We start from the raw sequence: 16,663 nt of genomic DNA on the forward strand, positions 1-16,663 counted from the left end.
ACAGTCATCATTTAGAGCCATTAGTCGACTAGTCTCCTGCATGTTAATGATATTAATTTAGTTATTAAATGATATATTTTGGTGGTTTGAGTTGAAGGTGTGAGAAAGAATAGTATCAGTAACATTGTTAACACTGTGCTACATTACAGAGAAATACAAAACCGTACTAATGAACCTTCATTAATATAGGCCTATATTTTATCTCCAAGTGCACGTCACACACTGAGCGAGCCGCCTGTTAATGACGCTGTGGGCTAATGGGCATGTAGCTACTTCCATGTTTCAGATGATACGTCATGTTTGTAGTCGACCAATGAAGATGAGTTTACATATCACCTTGGGTTCGTCCTTCACCTTCTCAAAATGATCCCACACTTTGGATTTCCTGCCCGACATGTTATTAACTAGCCTGTGGAATAACCGCAGGTACCAGCCCTGGAAATTAACCTGACTCCTGTCTGACTGCTGAGCGTGGACACTTCCTGTGTCTGTCCTTTCAAAATAAATTCCCACATGGTCCAGTCATATATAGTTTGATTTATTTTGACAAGGTGCAGTTCCTAATAGAGTTTCGTGTTTGTTGTTTTTTCTGTGACTAAGCGACCAATGAAATCTTGCCGACTAATGACCTTTCTGGTCGACTAACGTTTGGTCGACCATTAGGGGGCAGCCCTAACGCTAACTGAGTCATTAAAGTTAATTATTGAAACAGAATCCTTTTATAACATGAACATCTTGTCGTTAATGTTAAAACTGTGAATGTGATGTCATCAATCTCAGTGAGCTGACGTTACCTGGTGACCGACTCACCTGTACGTCTCTTCTTCTTCGGCTGCTGTCTTCCTGCAGAGATCTTCTTGGAGGCCAGGCGTCTGCTGGACGGTCACATACTGAACTGGGGTTTCCTGTCCTCCAAAGAGGATTACCTGCGAGTGCTGAGTGAGGCTGACGTGGTCATCTCCACAGCCAAACACGAGTTCTTTGGAGTCGCCATGTGAGTTTAATTCACCGCCATTTATCTCATGATTGTTATTGTCAATAATAAGTAATGATTTGTCATTTTATCTGAAAATAATAACGATAATAATAAGGATAATAAAATAATTCCTGTTAAAGTTGGTCTCTGAGCTCAACCACAGGAGGTTTACAAAACTCAACTAAGCAACATGTCTTAAACTCGAAGCGTGTCACCTGAGTGTGTCACCTAGCGAAGCCTCAGACTCTTTATCTTTACATCATGTGGTGCCTTTAATGATCAGACGAAGGTGTCCTCCTCTGAAGGAGACCTGGCAGAGACCTGCAGGTGGACTCAGCCTGTGAACCAGACTTCAGTCAAACTTCAGTCACCTGAACTCTGCTGGTAGCTTCAGGCTCAACAACAGCAGCCAATCAAACGGCTGTGTGAGGCGGTCAGGCTGCAGTCTGATCGTCTGATCTTCACCTGATTCATGTTCACATATTTATTTATTTATTTATATCTGAGGCTTCACTCCAAGAAAACACTGTCATGCATATAAATACATTCAGTCAGACAAAAACAAAAAATGACATGATTTAATAATTAATTACATTTAACTAATAGAAATAAATAAAAATAAATGAGAAAAGAACCCAGAAATAAAATTATTTAATAAATATAAATACATTGAATTGAAAAATAACACAGAAATAAAATAACAAATAGATGTAATAAAATTCTTAGATACTTAAAATGAAAACATAAAAAAGAATAAATGAAATACCTATAATACATTGCAAAAGAACTCCATAAATTAAATTATGAAAGGCGTCAATTTGAATATTTTCTCTTGAAACATTGTTCGAAAAGTTTAAGTACTGCCAGATGTTGAAGTGGTTCAAATGATCTGGATGTTAGCAGGGTAGCATTGTGCCACTAGCATGTTAGAATACACAGGAGCCGTTTGAAGTCACATGTTAGCATGCTTTGCTAGCAGAGGATGACAGAAGAAGCGATGGACTAAGGTCATTAATTAAACAATGACTGCAGTTAATTAGAGAATAAAAGTTTTAAGGTCAGGAAGCTGCAGGTGGTGCTGTGGTCCATGAGAGTAGGAGCAGCATCGTGTTGACATCCTGCAGGGTGTGAGTCAGGGCCTAGTTATCAGAGTTAGCATCCACAGTGAAGCTAACAGCAGTGACGTGTTGACATGTGTTGGACATGTGTTCTACAGTTAGCAGAGTTAGCGTCCACAGTGAAGCTAACAGCAGTGACGTGTGTTGACAGGTGTTGCGTTGGACTACAGTTAGCAGAGTTAGAGTCCACATTGAAGCTAACAGCAGTGACGTGTGTTGACAGGTGTTGTGTTGGACTACAGTTAGCAGAGTTAGCGTCCACAGTGAGGCTAACAGCAGTGACGTGTGTTGACAGGTGTTGTGTTGGACTACAGTTAGCAGAGTTAGAGTCCACATTGAAGCTAACAGCAGTGACGTGTGTTGACAGGTGTTGTGTTGGACTACAGTTAGCAGAGTTAGCGTCCACAGTGAAGCTAACAGCAGTGACGTGTGTTGACAGGTGTTGTGTTGGACTACAGTTAGCAGAGTTAGCGTCCACAGTGAAGCTAACAGCAGTGACGTGTGTTGACAAGTGTTGTGTTGGACTACAGTTAGCAGAGTTAGCGTCCACAGTGAAGCTAACAGCAGTGACGTGTGTTGACAGGTGTTGTGTTGGACTACAGTTAGCAGAGTTAGAGTCCACATTGAAGCTAACAGCAGTGACGTGTGTTGACAGGTGTTGTGTTGGACTACAGTTAGCAGAGTTAGCGTCCACAGTGAGGCTAACAGCAGTGACGTGTGTTGACAGGTGTTGTGTTGGACTACAGTTAGCAGAGTTAGAGTCCACATTGAAGCTAACAGCAGTGACGTGTGTTGACAGGTGTTGTGTTGGACTACAGTTAGCAGAGTTAGCGTCCACAGTGAAGCTAACAGCAGTGACGTGTGTTGACAGGTGTTGTGTTGGACTACAGTTAGCAGAGTTAGCGTCCACAGTGAAGCTAACAGCAGTGACGTGTGTTGACAAGTGTTGTGTTGGACTACAGTTAGCAGAGTTAGCGTCCACAGTGAAGCTAACAGCAGTGACGTGTGTTGACAGGTGTTGTGTTGGACTACAGTTAGCAGAGTTAGCGTCCACAGTGAAGCTAACAGCAGTGACACGTGTTGACGTGTTGTGTTGGACTACAGTTAGCAGAGTTAACGTCCACAATGAAGCTAACAGCAGTGACGTGTTGTGTTGGACTACAGTTAGCAGTGTTAGCAGAGTTAGCAGTATTAGCATCCACAGTGAAGCTAACGGTGACGTGTGTTGGATACAAATGAATAATCAGAGTATTATTTATGTGATGCGACGACACACTGTGATAATGAAGTCATGAGCTAATTATAGCAGAGAAGAGAGGAAGTGTTGTCCCTGAGGATGTAAGGGGGGTGTTTGATCCAAAACCAGGAGGGACCCCCCCACCCCCACAGCGCTCTGCTGCTCTGTGCTGTTCATACAAACAGTGTGTTTCTGAAGGTTTACTTTAACATGTTCAATATTAACACGGTGCTCTGTCAGAGCGGAGAACACAAAATGGCTGCTATAATATTATTTTATTATCATTACACTGCATCATCATGTACTATTATATTTCAGTGTTTCTATATTAACACCACAGCTTATAAAAGCTCCAGCTCAAATTTACAAAATAAAAGCTCCAGCTCACATTGAGCCTGTCATCATGTCCTCTGTCAGAGTAGAAACAGTAGAATCAGTGAGTGTTGCTGAGGTGTCGGCAGAGTTTCATCCTCATTATTGCTGAAATCACTTTAATGTGATTAATGATGATGATCAGTGCCCCTCGGTGACGATGAAGTCATTCACATCATTCTGTCTAATTCAGATCACAGCACTACAGTGACCTGAATAATCCAGATCAGACACATTCAGGAGCCTGACATATCACAGCTCTGTATGTTAATCACAGTACAGCTGCAGTCACATCTGTTTGAATAGGACGAGGAGACCCAACACTGATAAGTTATTGATCAACACAGAATATTTAAATATCAGGGGTCACTGCAGCTCAGTGTTTCAAGACTTATTCAGTGAGTCACATTAACAGCATATGTTCTCACATGTTGTATCTGTACAAACCACAAATGGTGAACTTGCTCGTAAAAAAAGTTTTGTTTTTATTCTTCAGTTTTGGACAGATCAAACATACCAGATATTACAGATATAACTAAGCTAAGCTAACTGGCTGCTGGCTGCAGCTTCATATTTAATGTACAGACATGAGAGTGGTATCAGTCTGAACATCTGACTGTCAGAGAGGAAGAGATGAGGTGAACTGTTTCTTTATTTGCTGTTGTTAATGACCTCCTCAGATACTGAATTGAAAACATTTTTACATGTTAAAACTTAAATTTTATAATGTTTTACAGGTTAGAGGCGGTTCATTGTGGCTGTTATCCTCTGTGTCCGAAGGCTCTCGTGTATCCCGAAATATTTCCAGGTAATTAAAACCTGATTTTAAAGTGAAGTCTGGTTCAATAATAGTGGGACATGCAGTTTCACTTTCTTCTTCTCTGGTCTCCAATACAGCAGAGTACCTGTACTCCACACCTGAGCAGCTCTGTAAACGGCTGCAGGGACTTTGCAGGAGGCCCGACGTCGTCCGCAGACACATTGTCAAGGTAACCAACTGAAAATGAAGACTTTAAAATCAGAATGATCCAAATCCGAGCAACAAAGAGGGAGATATCCTGACTGTTAGTCCTAAAACACTGCATACTATGCTTCCCATGATGCATCGGGATAGTGTCTTTTAACCAAAGAGTTTCAAATCCAGTTAGCCTAGAGTTAGCTTCTAGTTTCAGTTAGCTTAGAGTTATCTTCTGGGTCCAATTAAACAAGAGTTAGTTTTCAGATCCAGATAGCATAGAGTTTGCTTCTAGGTCTAGTTAACTGAAATTAGCCTCTAGATCCAGTTAGCATTAGCGAGTTATACTGCGTTCCATTTGCACTGGAAAGTTGCAATTTTCGAGTTCCCAGTCTAAAATTTAAATTGCATGCCCCCTAAAGTTGGATTTCCAACTTGTATTTGGGATCTCACCACATCCAACCTCAGAATCCAATATGGCTGGCTTGTGTATTAATAGTTGTGAAAGCCGCAGTCATAAAGTATATCAGCACTTCTGTTTCATTTCTGTCTCTTTAAAAAGTCTTACACAGACCTGTCCAACTTCTACCTGTGGACGTGTTGCTAGAGTGTTTTATGTGCCAAATACAGCATAGTGTGTTCTTATCAACTGGTATCCCTAACAATGGCTAATCTGGCTAGAACAGGTATTGCCTACAACATCTTGGTTTTTCCGGCTAATTGTACCGGAACACGTCAACTCAGGTGTGACGTCATTCTCAGCTCCAACCATCGACTTTGGAGGTAAATGGAATTTGGTAATAGCTTCTAGATCCAGGTGGCTAAAATTAGCTTCTACGTCCAATTAGCTTAGACTTAGCTTAGAGGTTCAGTGAGCTTAGAGTTAGCCTCTAGGTCCAGTTAGCTAGGAGTTAGTCTCTAGGTCCAGTTAGCTAAGAGTTAGTCTCTAGGTCCAGTTAGCTAAGAGTTAGTCTCTAGGTACAGTTAGATAGGTCCAGTTAGCTAAGAGTTAACTCCTAGGTCCTGTTAGCTTATTGGTCCAGTTAGCTAAGACTTCACTTCTACGTCCAGTTAGCTTAGCCTTAGCTTATAGATCCACTTTGCTAAGAGTTAGTCTCTGGGTCTTGTTAGCGTAGCTTCTGGGTTCAGTTAGCACTCCAGTTGGCACTAGAAGCTAGCTGGAGCTAATATTCTGTGTAGTTGGTTCTCCAACATTTTGAACTGTCCCTTTAAGCTTGTTAGATTTAATAAATGTGATCTTCTTCTGTTCTTCAGGTTGACACCTCCGCCTTCTCCTGGACATCTCTGAAGGAGCGTTATGAGACTCTACTGGCAGCTGAGTGTCCCTGAATGCACCGTGGCAGCTCGGACCAGGGTAATCTGCCCTCATTAGCTTTGATGTCCCCGAACGCACTATGGCAGCTCAGACCCGGGCACTCTGCCTTCATTAGCTCTGGAGTCCCTGAACACACCGCGGACCCGGGCACTGTGCCTTCATTAGCTCTGGAGTCCCTGAACACACCGCGGACCCGGGCACTGTGCCTTCATTAGCTCTGGATGGTTTGGAGGTTGTCGTCATGCCTGACTCTGCGCCATGTCCCGCAGAAAGCGGCGGTGACTTCCAGCCAGAGCGTCTCAGGCACCTCTGAGCCCAGAATCAAAGGCAGCACGGCGGGCCGGAGACGCCGAGTCTGGACCTGTAAACGTCCCCGTCCTCTCGCTCTCTTTTATGTCTGTGGTTTGGGTGGAGGAGGGGGGGTTAACGTGTAAAAGCTTTCATGTTTCCACAGGCGGTGCCACCTCATATATCCGGCTGGATCCATTTTTACCCTTTGTGCTGTTGTGGTGGTGTTGTTGACCACAGAGACTGAGCGGCAGCCAGGCTGTGGTTTGTGTCTGTAGCCCCACCTGAGCTGCAGCCAGGTTCACTCCGAGACACACTTAAACACTCCACAGAGAAACAAACTGCAACTGGAACATAAATAAGATTTTATCAGACATGTTTCTGATCAGCTCACTGCTGCCTGTTCAATAAGGTGTCCGTTCAAAAATGAAAAAGTATAAACCAATAATTTAAATATTAAACAGGTAATAAATGATGTTCAGTCCTCAGAAGCTGCAGCAGCTCGTCTCATCACTAAGAACTGATCCTGGCTCAGTTTTCTGTCTTTGCGTTTGAAGTTAAGATGTGTGAGCAGCTCACAGCTCCAGGCCTCAGGTCAGTGATCCAGCTCCTGCAGCTACAGACCAACCAACCACTGTGTGTTTATAACTGACCTCAGGTCAGAGGAGAGAACGCTCTAATCACACTTTGATCCACAGCGACAGCAGCAACGCCACTGAGCACGCTCAGACGCCTCAACCAGAACCTCCTCAGACCGTCCTCTCAACACAACAGTCCTCCCTGAGCACACTCAGACCCCCACAATTCTGCCACTAAAGGGTAGCATTGTGAGATGTGTAGAGTCAACATGTTAACACACACACACACAGTGAACGTGTGTATTAACAGGCCAATGAAAAGCTTTAATGCTTCTGTGCTTTATGAATTCGGCAGTAAAAACTTTATTAGTCTCAAGTTGTTCTGGAGGTTTACGATGTCATTAGGTCGTGACCTCAGTTCCACGCTGATGTCACTATCGACCTGTGTGGTGGTTACAGACTGTACTACAGCTTCATTGTACACACTGTGAAGCTAACTGGACTGTGAAGCTAACTCTAAGGACTTTGAAGCTAACTCTGAGCTAACTAAACTTTGAAGCTAATTCTGAGCAATCTGAACTTTGATGCTAACCCTAAGCTAAGTGGACTTTGAAGCTAACACTAAGAACTTTGAAGCTAACTCTTGATTTAACTGAACTTCAAAGCTTACTTTGAGCTGACTGGACCTAGATGCATACGCTGAGCTAACTGGAATTTGAAGCTAACACTAGGGACTTTGAAGCTAACTCTGAGTTTACGGAACTTTAAAGCTAACTATGAGCTAACGGGATATTGAAACTAACTAGGTCTTTGAAGCTAATCCTGAGCTAACTGAACTTTGAAGCTTTCCCAAGGCTAAGTGGATTTTGAAGCTAATAGGAGCTAACTGGACTATTAAGTTAACTCTGAGATAACTGGACCTAGATGCTAACTCTGAACTAACAGGACTTTGAAGCTGACTCTGAGGTAACTAGACTTTAAGGCTAACTCTGAGCTAACTGGACTGTGAAGCTAACTGAGCTAACTGAGCTAACTGGACTTTCAAGCTTTCTTTAAGCTAACTGGACTTTTAAACTAACTAAACCTAGAGTATCTGTCAGTTTAGTTTATTTGCAGGTTAAATTCAAACAAACACCCAAAGAATGTTTTAAACCATTGAGTAGGGAGAGGGAAAAAATGTGTGTTTATTGATAACCTTGACATGGTTCATGATTGCTACTATAGATCTGCTCTGAGAAACATTTTTAACCAAAGGAGAACAAGAGTTCTGTTAGTGAACAAAAGCCTCTAATGTATTTTGGCTGGTTATTGTTGCTGTAGTGCTTTGTCAGTTGACCCAGTTACATGTTTGTGAGGACCATGTGTGTGTTCAGAGCAGCTGTTTGTTTATTAACAGACACACAGACACAGTCTGCTGCAGGTGAAACATTTCACCTAAGGACGACATCATCACCTTCACCTGGTCATGTGACACCGTGTGATGCTGTTTTTAAAAATGGTCATGACAATAATTAATACAGAAAATTAATCAATCAGTATTTTGATAAGGTTTTATTGATTTTATTCATTTTCAAACAAAAACATTTGAACCAAAGTGTTTTTTCTTTACAAACTGTGCAAATAAATAATTTTATTTTAAAGAGAGAAGAAAACATTTAGGAAATAATTATTTAAGAGAAATAAGAGAAATGTGTGTGAAACAATGAAGAGCACGTCTAGAATATGTGTAGCCATGAAATGATGTGGTTCAATGTGAGTTTGTAAAGAAATGAAAGTTGTGTTCCAGCAGCGTCTGAGAGAAGAGAAATGTATAAAAGCAGAGCAGCAGTTTGGTTTGAGGCTTTTCTGAAAACTGCTGGATTATCAACAAAGAACAGCGACATTAATTTCACGCTTGAGGAGCGAAGCTGGTTTCTTCCTGTCAGCTCTGCAGCGCTCTGATTGGCCCTCAGACACCTCCAGCATCAAACACACAGAGGTAAGGATGTGTGATTATTAATATTAATATTTCCCACTGACATCTGATGGACCTGATGTCCCATCAACTTGTCTCTTCATTACACTACAGCAGCTTCATTAGCATCACGACTGTTTAACAGTCAAACACAAAGTGTTTTTCACCAGATTACGTTTGTTAACATCAGAATCAAAGCAGTTCTCTGTGATGCTCCTGTGTTTTCTGATGTTGAATATAGCTCATATCTTAACACTGCTAATTAGCTTAGTGAGGGTCTTCCCAGGGGACAGTTCTGCTCTTAAGTCTCAATAATGCTGCTCTGCTAGCTGATGTTTGATAACCCTGCTAATGCTACATTAGCTTTGTCTCTTGTTAGCTTTTCCTGGTCCACTACTCACTGTGAAGTTGTTGGATCGTAAGTAGCTTTCCCTGCTTATGTTAATGTTAGCTAGCTTACCCTGTTGGCCTAGCTTTAGATCCTGAATGCTGATTGTTTAGTCGCTAATGTAGCATTTACTTTACTCAGGTAAGTTTGATTATTACCACCGTTTGACAAAACCCAGGATAAGAAAACAAAGTATTACATTAAAGGTGCAGTTTAAATTATACTAATTTTGTTTTTGAAGCTTTGTGCCCTGTTGTTGTGTATGAACTGGTAGCTTAGCACTGTCAGTGCCAGCTTTTTTGCCTTGTCGTAATGTTTGAGTGCTGGTTGCTAGGCCCTGCTATGCTAGCTTTGTGCCCTGTTGTTGTATTTGTATTGGTAATTTAGCCCTGCTAATGCGAGCTTTATGCCCTGTTTTCATGTATGAACAGCTAGCTTAGCACTGTAAATACTAGCTTTGTGCCCTGTTGTCGTGTATTTACTTGTAGCTTAGCACTGCTAATGCTAGCATTGTGCATTGTGCCAAGGCACAATGCTAGCATTAGCACTGCTAATGCTAGCATTGTGCCTTGGCGTAATGTTTGAGTGCTGGTAGCTAGACCCTGCTTATGCAAGCTTTGTAGCCTGTTGTGTTTGACTTGGTAGCATGCCATTGCTAATGCTATCTTTGTGTCCTTATGTTGTGTGAGCTGGCAGTTAAGCACTGCTAATGCTAGCTCTGTGCCCTGTTGTTGTATTTGAACTGGTAGCATAGCATTGCTAATGCTAGCTTTGTCCCCGGTTGTAACGTTTGAGTGCTGTTAGCTAGGCCCTGCTAATGCTACCTTTGTGCTGTTTTGTTGTGTATAAACTGGTAGCTTAGCACTGCTAATGCTAGCTTTGGGGCCTGTTGATATAATGTGTGAGTGCTGGTATCTTAGCCCTGCTAATGTTAGCATTGTGTTGTGGTAATTGATGTCAGATTGCTGGTATCTTAGCCCTGTTAATGTTAGCATTGTGCTGTGGTAACTGATGTCATATTGCTGGTAGCTCAGCTAATATTAGATTACCTCTGCACAGTTGAATGCCTTTACAAACTAGCAGTCTACGACAGAGAATAATAATAAAGTCATCCCCTCCGGCGGCCCCCCCACAGTGGGCTGCTTTGTCACACCTGCCCCCAGCCTTTGATAAATCTCTCTGTACACTCCCCTGGATGAGGAAACATGGCTGTGTTTAAACGTGTTTAAATAAATGTGTGTTTTTGATGTGGAAATGTAATTTAGGCAGTTTTGTACAGTGAGCAGCAGAAATGAAAGGAAACCTTAACCATCAGCATCAAAGCGACTGCACGACTGTCAGCCGCTGTCCTGGGATTTACTTAAAAATTCAGCACTTGAAAGATCCATTTTTAAATGAAGGCCAGCCTCAGTTTTCCATGCAGCTTCAGAAGAAGACGCCCCTCCCCGGAGACATTACAGCATTAAAGGTGCCGTAATTAGCCGAGCGAGCTGCCAGCTCCACATTAGCTTTTTACCGCTGCCATATGTTAGCTGCTGCTCGCTCAGTCGCCGGTGTGTTGGTGAGGGGACGAGAGCAGAGAGAGGAAAGAGACAGGGCTGTCCTCGTGTGACTCAGTCATATGCTATCAATATGCTGCCATGTTTTTAATGGGCCCTCTGGTTAGAACGTGGCACGCCTTGACTCTGCCTCCACGTCTTTTTCATTTGATTTTCTCCTCTAAGTGAGGCAGCAGGCAGACGTCCATCACCATGACTCTCCTCCTCACTCCAACACACAAACTCAGCGGTCTGCAGTTATTATATGAAATAGCTGCTTGGAGGTTTGGCTCCATGAAGCGGGCCAGAAAACACTGAGGAGTTCTGCAGGAGACTCAGACTGTACTGCACCAAAATACTACAGTCAGACCGTCACTGTGGAACATGTTACACATCAGATGTCAACATGTTAACACGACTGTTCACATACACACTGTGTGTTCATGTAGTAACTTTATAGTTTTAAATTAACAACAGCTCGCTCACTGTGAGGATCAGCATTTATAATAGGCTAAAATATAATATTAACCCTTTAAACACCAACATTCTGCAGACAGCTGTGGGAGGTCGTCCTGTATATATTGATCTAAAATAAAAACCGTGATAACTAGAACATTAAATCTTTTTGCAGCAGAGCGGTCAGGCTTCTGTCTTCCCTGTCATCATGTCGTTCACTCGTGATGATGTCACTGCACTACATTATGTGTGGTGCAAAAACACGCAGAGGAATGAATGATAAATCTGTCATCACGCCGCTTCACTCTGCTCATAGAAATGATCATATCTCAAAAACTATATAATGTTCATAGTTCAGATAAGTTATGGAGATAAATATTTTCTTTACCTTTCTACATTTAGAAGTCTTACGCAGTGTTTAAAAGCATGAGCATTAGTACTGCATTATACATGAGATACAAGATACAAATATTAGCATCTTTACATGCTGTTACGTGGTCAGATTTGTACCGTATATGAAAACGATTTCATGTCAACATCAGTAGGTTTTGGATCTCCTTAGATAGAACAGAACAGAAAGCTTTATTGTCATTATATATTAGATATGATATGATAAACCTTCATTATAATTTCTTTATAAATACATTATGATTCGTTATGTAATAGATATGTCGGCCATTTATCAGAGTTTTTTTTTAAACACAAACGGAAACTTTTCTCAGCAAAAAATAAACTGAGGTGCAGAGAGCTGATCCCCCTCCCCCCACCACCCTCCTCCTCCTCTTCTTCTTCTTCTCTGGTGAGATTTAGTGAAACACTCGAACCACAAAAGCCTGTTTAAGTCTGTCACTTTCCCATCGTTCCCAGTCCTGTTGCCAAACCCTGAGACATCTGATTTAGGGAATAATAAAATACAGAAAAATGGTTTCCCCATAATTACAGAGTCTCTTATCTCGGCACGAGAGACGGGGAGAAGAAAAGACTCAGCGTCGTCGTCAGCCTTTAAACGGATATAAAAAGAATTTGAAAGTGTTTCTGGATGATTTGAACCTGATGTTGTTTCACTGAGACGCAACGCTGACTGAGCAGCTTTCTGACTCTTAAACATTATGTTCCTGATAATAAGTATGTGTTCTGAAACTATGGTCAGATTCCGCCAGGAATTAGCATTTATACATATCCTGGGCTTTGTTTTGGATCCTTTCCTTATTAGTCAAATTAATTCCCAAAGAGGCGTTCCTGCAGTAAAAGTGTCCCGTATGTCAGTGTTCATATAAATACTGATCATGTCAGCTCCACGGTTCATCGGCTGGACAACACATGATGTTAGTCACACGTGTGATTACTGTATAACTATGTTAATCTGTATCTGTACACAACTGTGACTCAGTACATGAGTCTGTACATATCTCTGTGACTCCACATTTAACTCTGTGACTCTTTATGTAAATTAACTCCATGACTCTATGCATAATCCTGTGACTTGGTACGGAAGTTAATTCTCTGAGTCCGTCCGTAATTCCTTGACTCTGTGCATAACTCTTTGACTCCGTACGTTAATTAACTCTGAGTCTGTACAACTAACTTACTTAACTCTGTGACTAGGTACATAAATTAACTTAATGACTCCATGAATCTGTGCGTAACACTAGGACTAGTATGTAAACTAACTCTGTGACTCTGTTAATAACTCCATGATGCCGTATGAACTTTGTGACTTAGTATATAAATTAACTCCACGAGTTTGTGTAACTCTGATTCCGTACATAACTCTGTAACTAACGTTACTCATGACTCGGTATGTTCATTTACTCTCTGAGTCTGTACGTTACTCCATGACTCTGTACGAACTACGTGACTCCATAGTTAACTCTGTGCATAGGTGCGTAAATTAACTTTTTTACTCTGTACACAACTGCTTGACTCAGTACATAATTTAACCCCATGATTCAGTATATGACTCTGTACATAAGGTAACTCTCTTAGTCCGTATGTAACTCTGTGAATCTGTGCATAACTCTAGGACTTGGTACGTTAATTAACTCTCTGAGTCTGAACGTAACTCAAATTTTCGTGTTGCATTCGAATATAGAATATTTTGTGTTGACTGGCCTCATGCATGCGAATAACTTGTGTCGTACGTGTGAATCGATGAACAAACTTCTCGTCCTCTGTCATCTTCCTAGAGGATGCTGATTGGCTAAACTTTTATATTGGGAGGGACTTAAGTTTTTTTTTTTTAGCTCAGGGGAGGAGCATTCAAATTTAAATGGTTGTATTTTGTATTTATTTTACCACCAATTTTTAACGAAAACTTCTAAATATTGCTGATTTGCTTTCCTAGTTTGATGATTTTCCAAAGTTGGGCAATAATTTTTGACTGTAAATTTTGGCACTTTGTAGAGAAAACAAGCCTTCTAAACTTGTTTGGAGGTCATGTTTTCACTTTATAGAAGGTGTGTTTTCTATAAAAATTGCCAAAATGACACCACGTATCACAGCCAGAAACTATAAATACAGAAATTATTGTTGGCTTTTAAATTTCCGATGGTCCTTGGTTATTAGAAAACAAAATCAAATCTGAGCTTAAAATAATGACAATCAAAATGACTTCATTTATGACATGACATTTATAATTTGGCCAAAAATAAACCATTTGCACGACAAGAGTGAAAAACAGACTTTTTTCAACTCTGGAATTTCGTCTTCAACTTTTATTATTCATATATCAAAGGATTAATTTAAAAAATCTAGTAACTAATTTATAGTGTAGGGAGGGTGAAGAAACAACAAAAACAAAAACTCAGTCACAGCCCAGCCACCCCCCTTCTCTGATAAGTAAAGAACAGTCTCTAACTTTGAATTTATTTATTTTTATTTATTTATTTATCTGGGTTGTTTTTTTTTACAAGTACTTGAGTACTCCAGGATTAATTAATACTCAAATATGGACATTGCTTAAAATAGCCATTTCTATTTGTTAATATATTTAGTGTATGTCAGAGTTAACATGATGATTAATGTGCAGAGTATGAAGTCTGATATATGATGTTGAACTGACTCCAGGTCAGTTTTTAAACTGCCTCTCGACAGAATCAGATCCTGTTTCAGTTCTGGCTCCGCTGCTGTGTATTTAGTGAATCCAGCTTTAGGTATTCTGAGATCCAGGTTCAACCACCACTCAAACGAGCTTGCCACAGGTCGAGCGTTCGCAGAGCGTCCGTGGGTCGAGGTTTAACACAGAGAGTCTGGCAGCGAGGAGAAACCAGAGAGAATCTGGCAGCAGAGACCAGGATCCAGAGCGGAGTCCTGGAGGACGGCTGCGGTGAGGTGTCGGTTCTGAAGGTGGAACCAAACCCTGCATTTATCTCCGTTTAGAACAATGTGGGTGAGATCCCTCCCTTCCTCGACGGGCCTCTGCAGGAAGGTGTGGCATTAAAAGCTGGATCAGCCTGTGAGGCTTGGCTGGGAGACAGGCTGCAGACCAGAGGGGGGGTCGGAGGGGGTTTCTGGGCCGCCGAGGATCGAGTCCTGGAACACGATGGAAGGAGTGTGGCGCGGGGCGGCGCTCCAAGCTGTCAGCGGGCTCTTGACGGAGCGTTCTGAGGTGGACGGGGCCCTCGAGGGGCCTCTCAGCACATAATTGCATCCAAAAGGTTTCTGTCAGCTCGCCAGGCTGAATGCTGCCGAGCTGCACTGATGCTGTCTCTGCGTTCATGTCAGGGAACTGTTCATGTTCATACACAACCTCCTCGTCTCTGCTCTACGACACAACAGGCCATAATATAAAGAGGCTGCACAGGAGTCACGGCTCGCTGTGAGATCAATACAGCGGGAAATAAACATCAGGATCTGTTGGTCTTCATGTATTTTTAACAAAAACAGACACAGTCCTCCTGCTGTGGACTGAGGGGACAATTCCTTAAACTGGTTTTATTATAAAAATAAGGAACATTTCTAACACTGGTGAATCACACTGAACAAATACTTTCCCATAATGCAACAGGCCATAACAGGCTGTAAAACTGAAAAGCATCTCTGATGAAATCAAACTGAAAAATAGTAAATCAGGTTATTTTATCTCATCCTGGTGATCTGCACATTTGGATGATGCTGTCTTTGAGTTTGAGTTTGAGTTTAACGTCCATACTCACGGTTTAGGCTTCTATATGTGACGTTCAGAGCACTGATAGAGCAGTAACTCCTTATTCCCTATGTAACTCCATAACTCCATATGTGACTTAACTCCATGGCTCCATACGTAAACATCGGTAAGCAGGATTTATACTTGTGCGTCAGCTCTATGCATAGTCTATGCTGTTGTAAGCATTTATACTTGTGCGGTGGTGTGTCTGTGTCACTCTGCAGTTACACCTCCAAAACACTAGTCAGTGGTGGGGTTTCTGTGAAGTGCTGTAAAGTTTGGTTGATTCAAACCGCACGTTAAACACACATTAAACACATTAAACATGGTTTAATAGAGACAATTTCAAACACAAGTACACAAATCAGCTTCACTATAACTCGCAGCATTCACAGACAAACACTTGTCTTTATCTGGACACATTTTCCCCACAAATACAACATGCTAATGTTATGAGCACAAGCCTATGGCTTTTTACATTGTATAAATTAGCCTAGCGGCTAGCAGACTTTTCCTCTGTTCAACGCGGGACAACAGCAACATTTAACAAAGGTAACTTTACAAAATTCAGCTCCATTACAACTCACAGGGTTCACCGACAAAACAACTGTCTTATACTAAACACGTTTTCCAAACAAATACAACATGCTAACGTTATTACCACAAGCCTATGGCATTTTACGTTGTACACTGTCAGCACTGTTGCTGCTGTTTAGCACTGTTTATGGCAGTTGCTAGCTGCCACGGTCCATACTGAAAACTGTGTGCATACAACTCATGCACTCTGAATTTTGTATACAGCTTGTTTGCCAACTGAATAGGAGCAGAATTTACATTAATAAAAAGTATAGATACATCTATACATGATTGTACATCATAAAAATATAAAACTATACATATATCCATATACAAAAATGCACTCATACATGTAACCCATATGTAATAAACATTTACACAGTCATACATTCCAAAATGCCATTAAGCAAAAAAATAATATAAAATAATGTGTTTTAGAATGATATTAATTAAAATTGGCGGCTGTTAGAGATCATTGCTCTGTTGTGAGGCATCATGTAATGCTTCTCATTTGCTTCATTACAAACAGTCACAAACATATTTATATTTAAAGCAGAATCAAGTCATCACTCATTTAGCTGTATTAAAGTAAATATAATCAATAAGAAGATCAATTTAATTTGACTGATCATCCACAGTATCACTTAGTCCATCAGTTACACATCTAATCAGTTAAAGCTCCTCAGTCTCTCCTGGATCTGTCTGATGACACACAATATGTTTACACAACAACATAGAGGACGATGT

General features: G+C 41.2%; 1 protein-coding gene across 1 annotated transcript in view; it reads left to right on the forward strand.

Moving 5' to 3' along the window:
• gtdc1 (glycosyltransferase-like domain containing 1) overlaps positions 1-8,489 on the forward strand; it is a 52,257-nt gene extending 43,768 nt beyond the window's left edge. Inside the window, exons 8-11 of the mRNA XM_033614028.2 lie at positions 850-994; positions 4,441-4,511; positions 4,601-4,692; positions 5,934-8,489. Of these exons, the coding sequence (XP_033469919.1) occupies positions 850-994; positions 4,441-4,511; positions 4,601-4,692; positions 5,934-6,008 (383 nt within the window). The 3' untranslated portion in view covers positions 6,009-8,489. The remainder of the gene's footprint in view (positions 1-849; positions 995-4,440; positions 4,512-4,600; positions 4,693-5,933) is intronic.
• The last annotated feature ends 8,174 nt before the right edge of the window (positions 8,490-16,663 follow it).

This window comes from Epinephelus lanceolatus, chromosome 14 (assembly GCF_041903045.1).
Source record: "Epinephelus lanceolatus isolate andai-2023 chromosome 14, ASM4190304v1, whole genome shotgun sequence".
In the NCBI taxonomy this organism is placed as follows: domain Eukaryota; kingdom Metazoa; phylum Chordata; class Actinopteri; order Perciformes; family Serranidae; genus Epinephelus; species Epinephelus lanceolatus.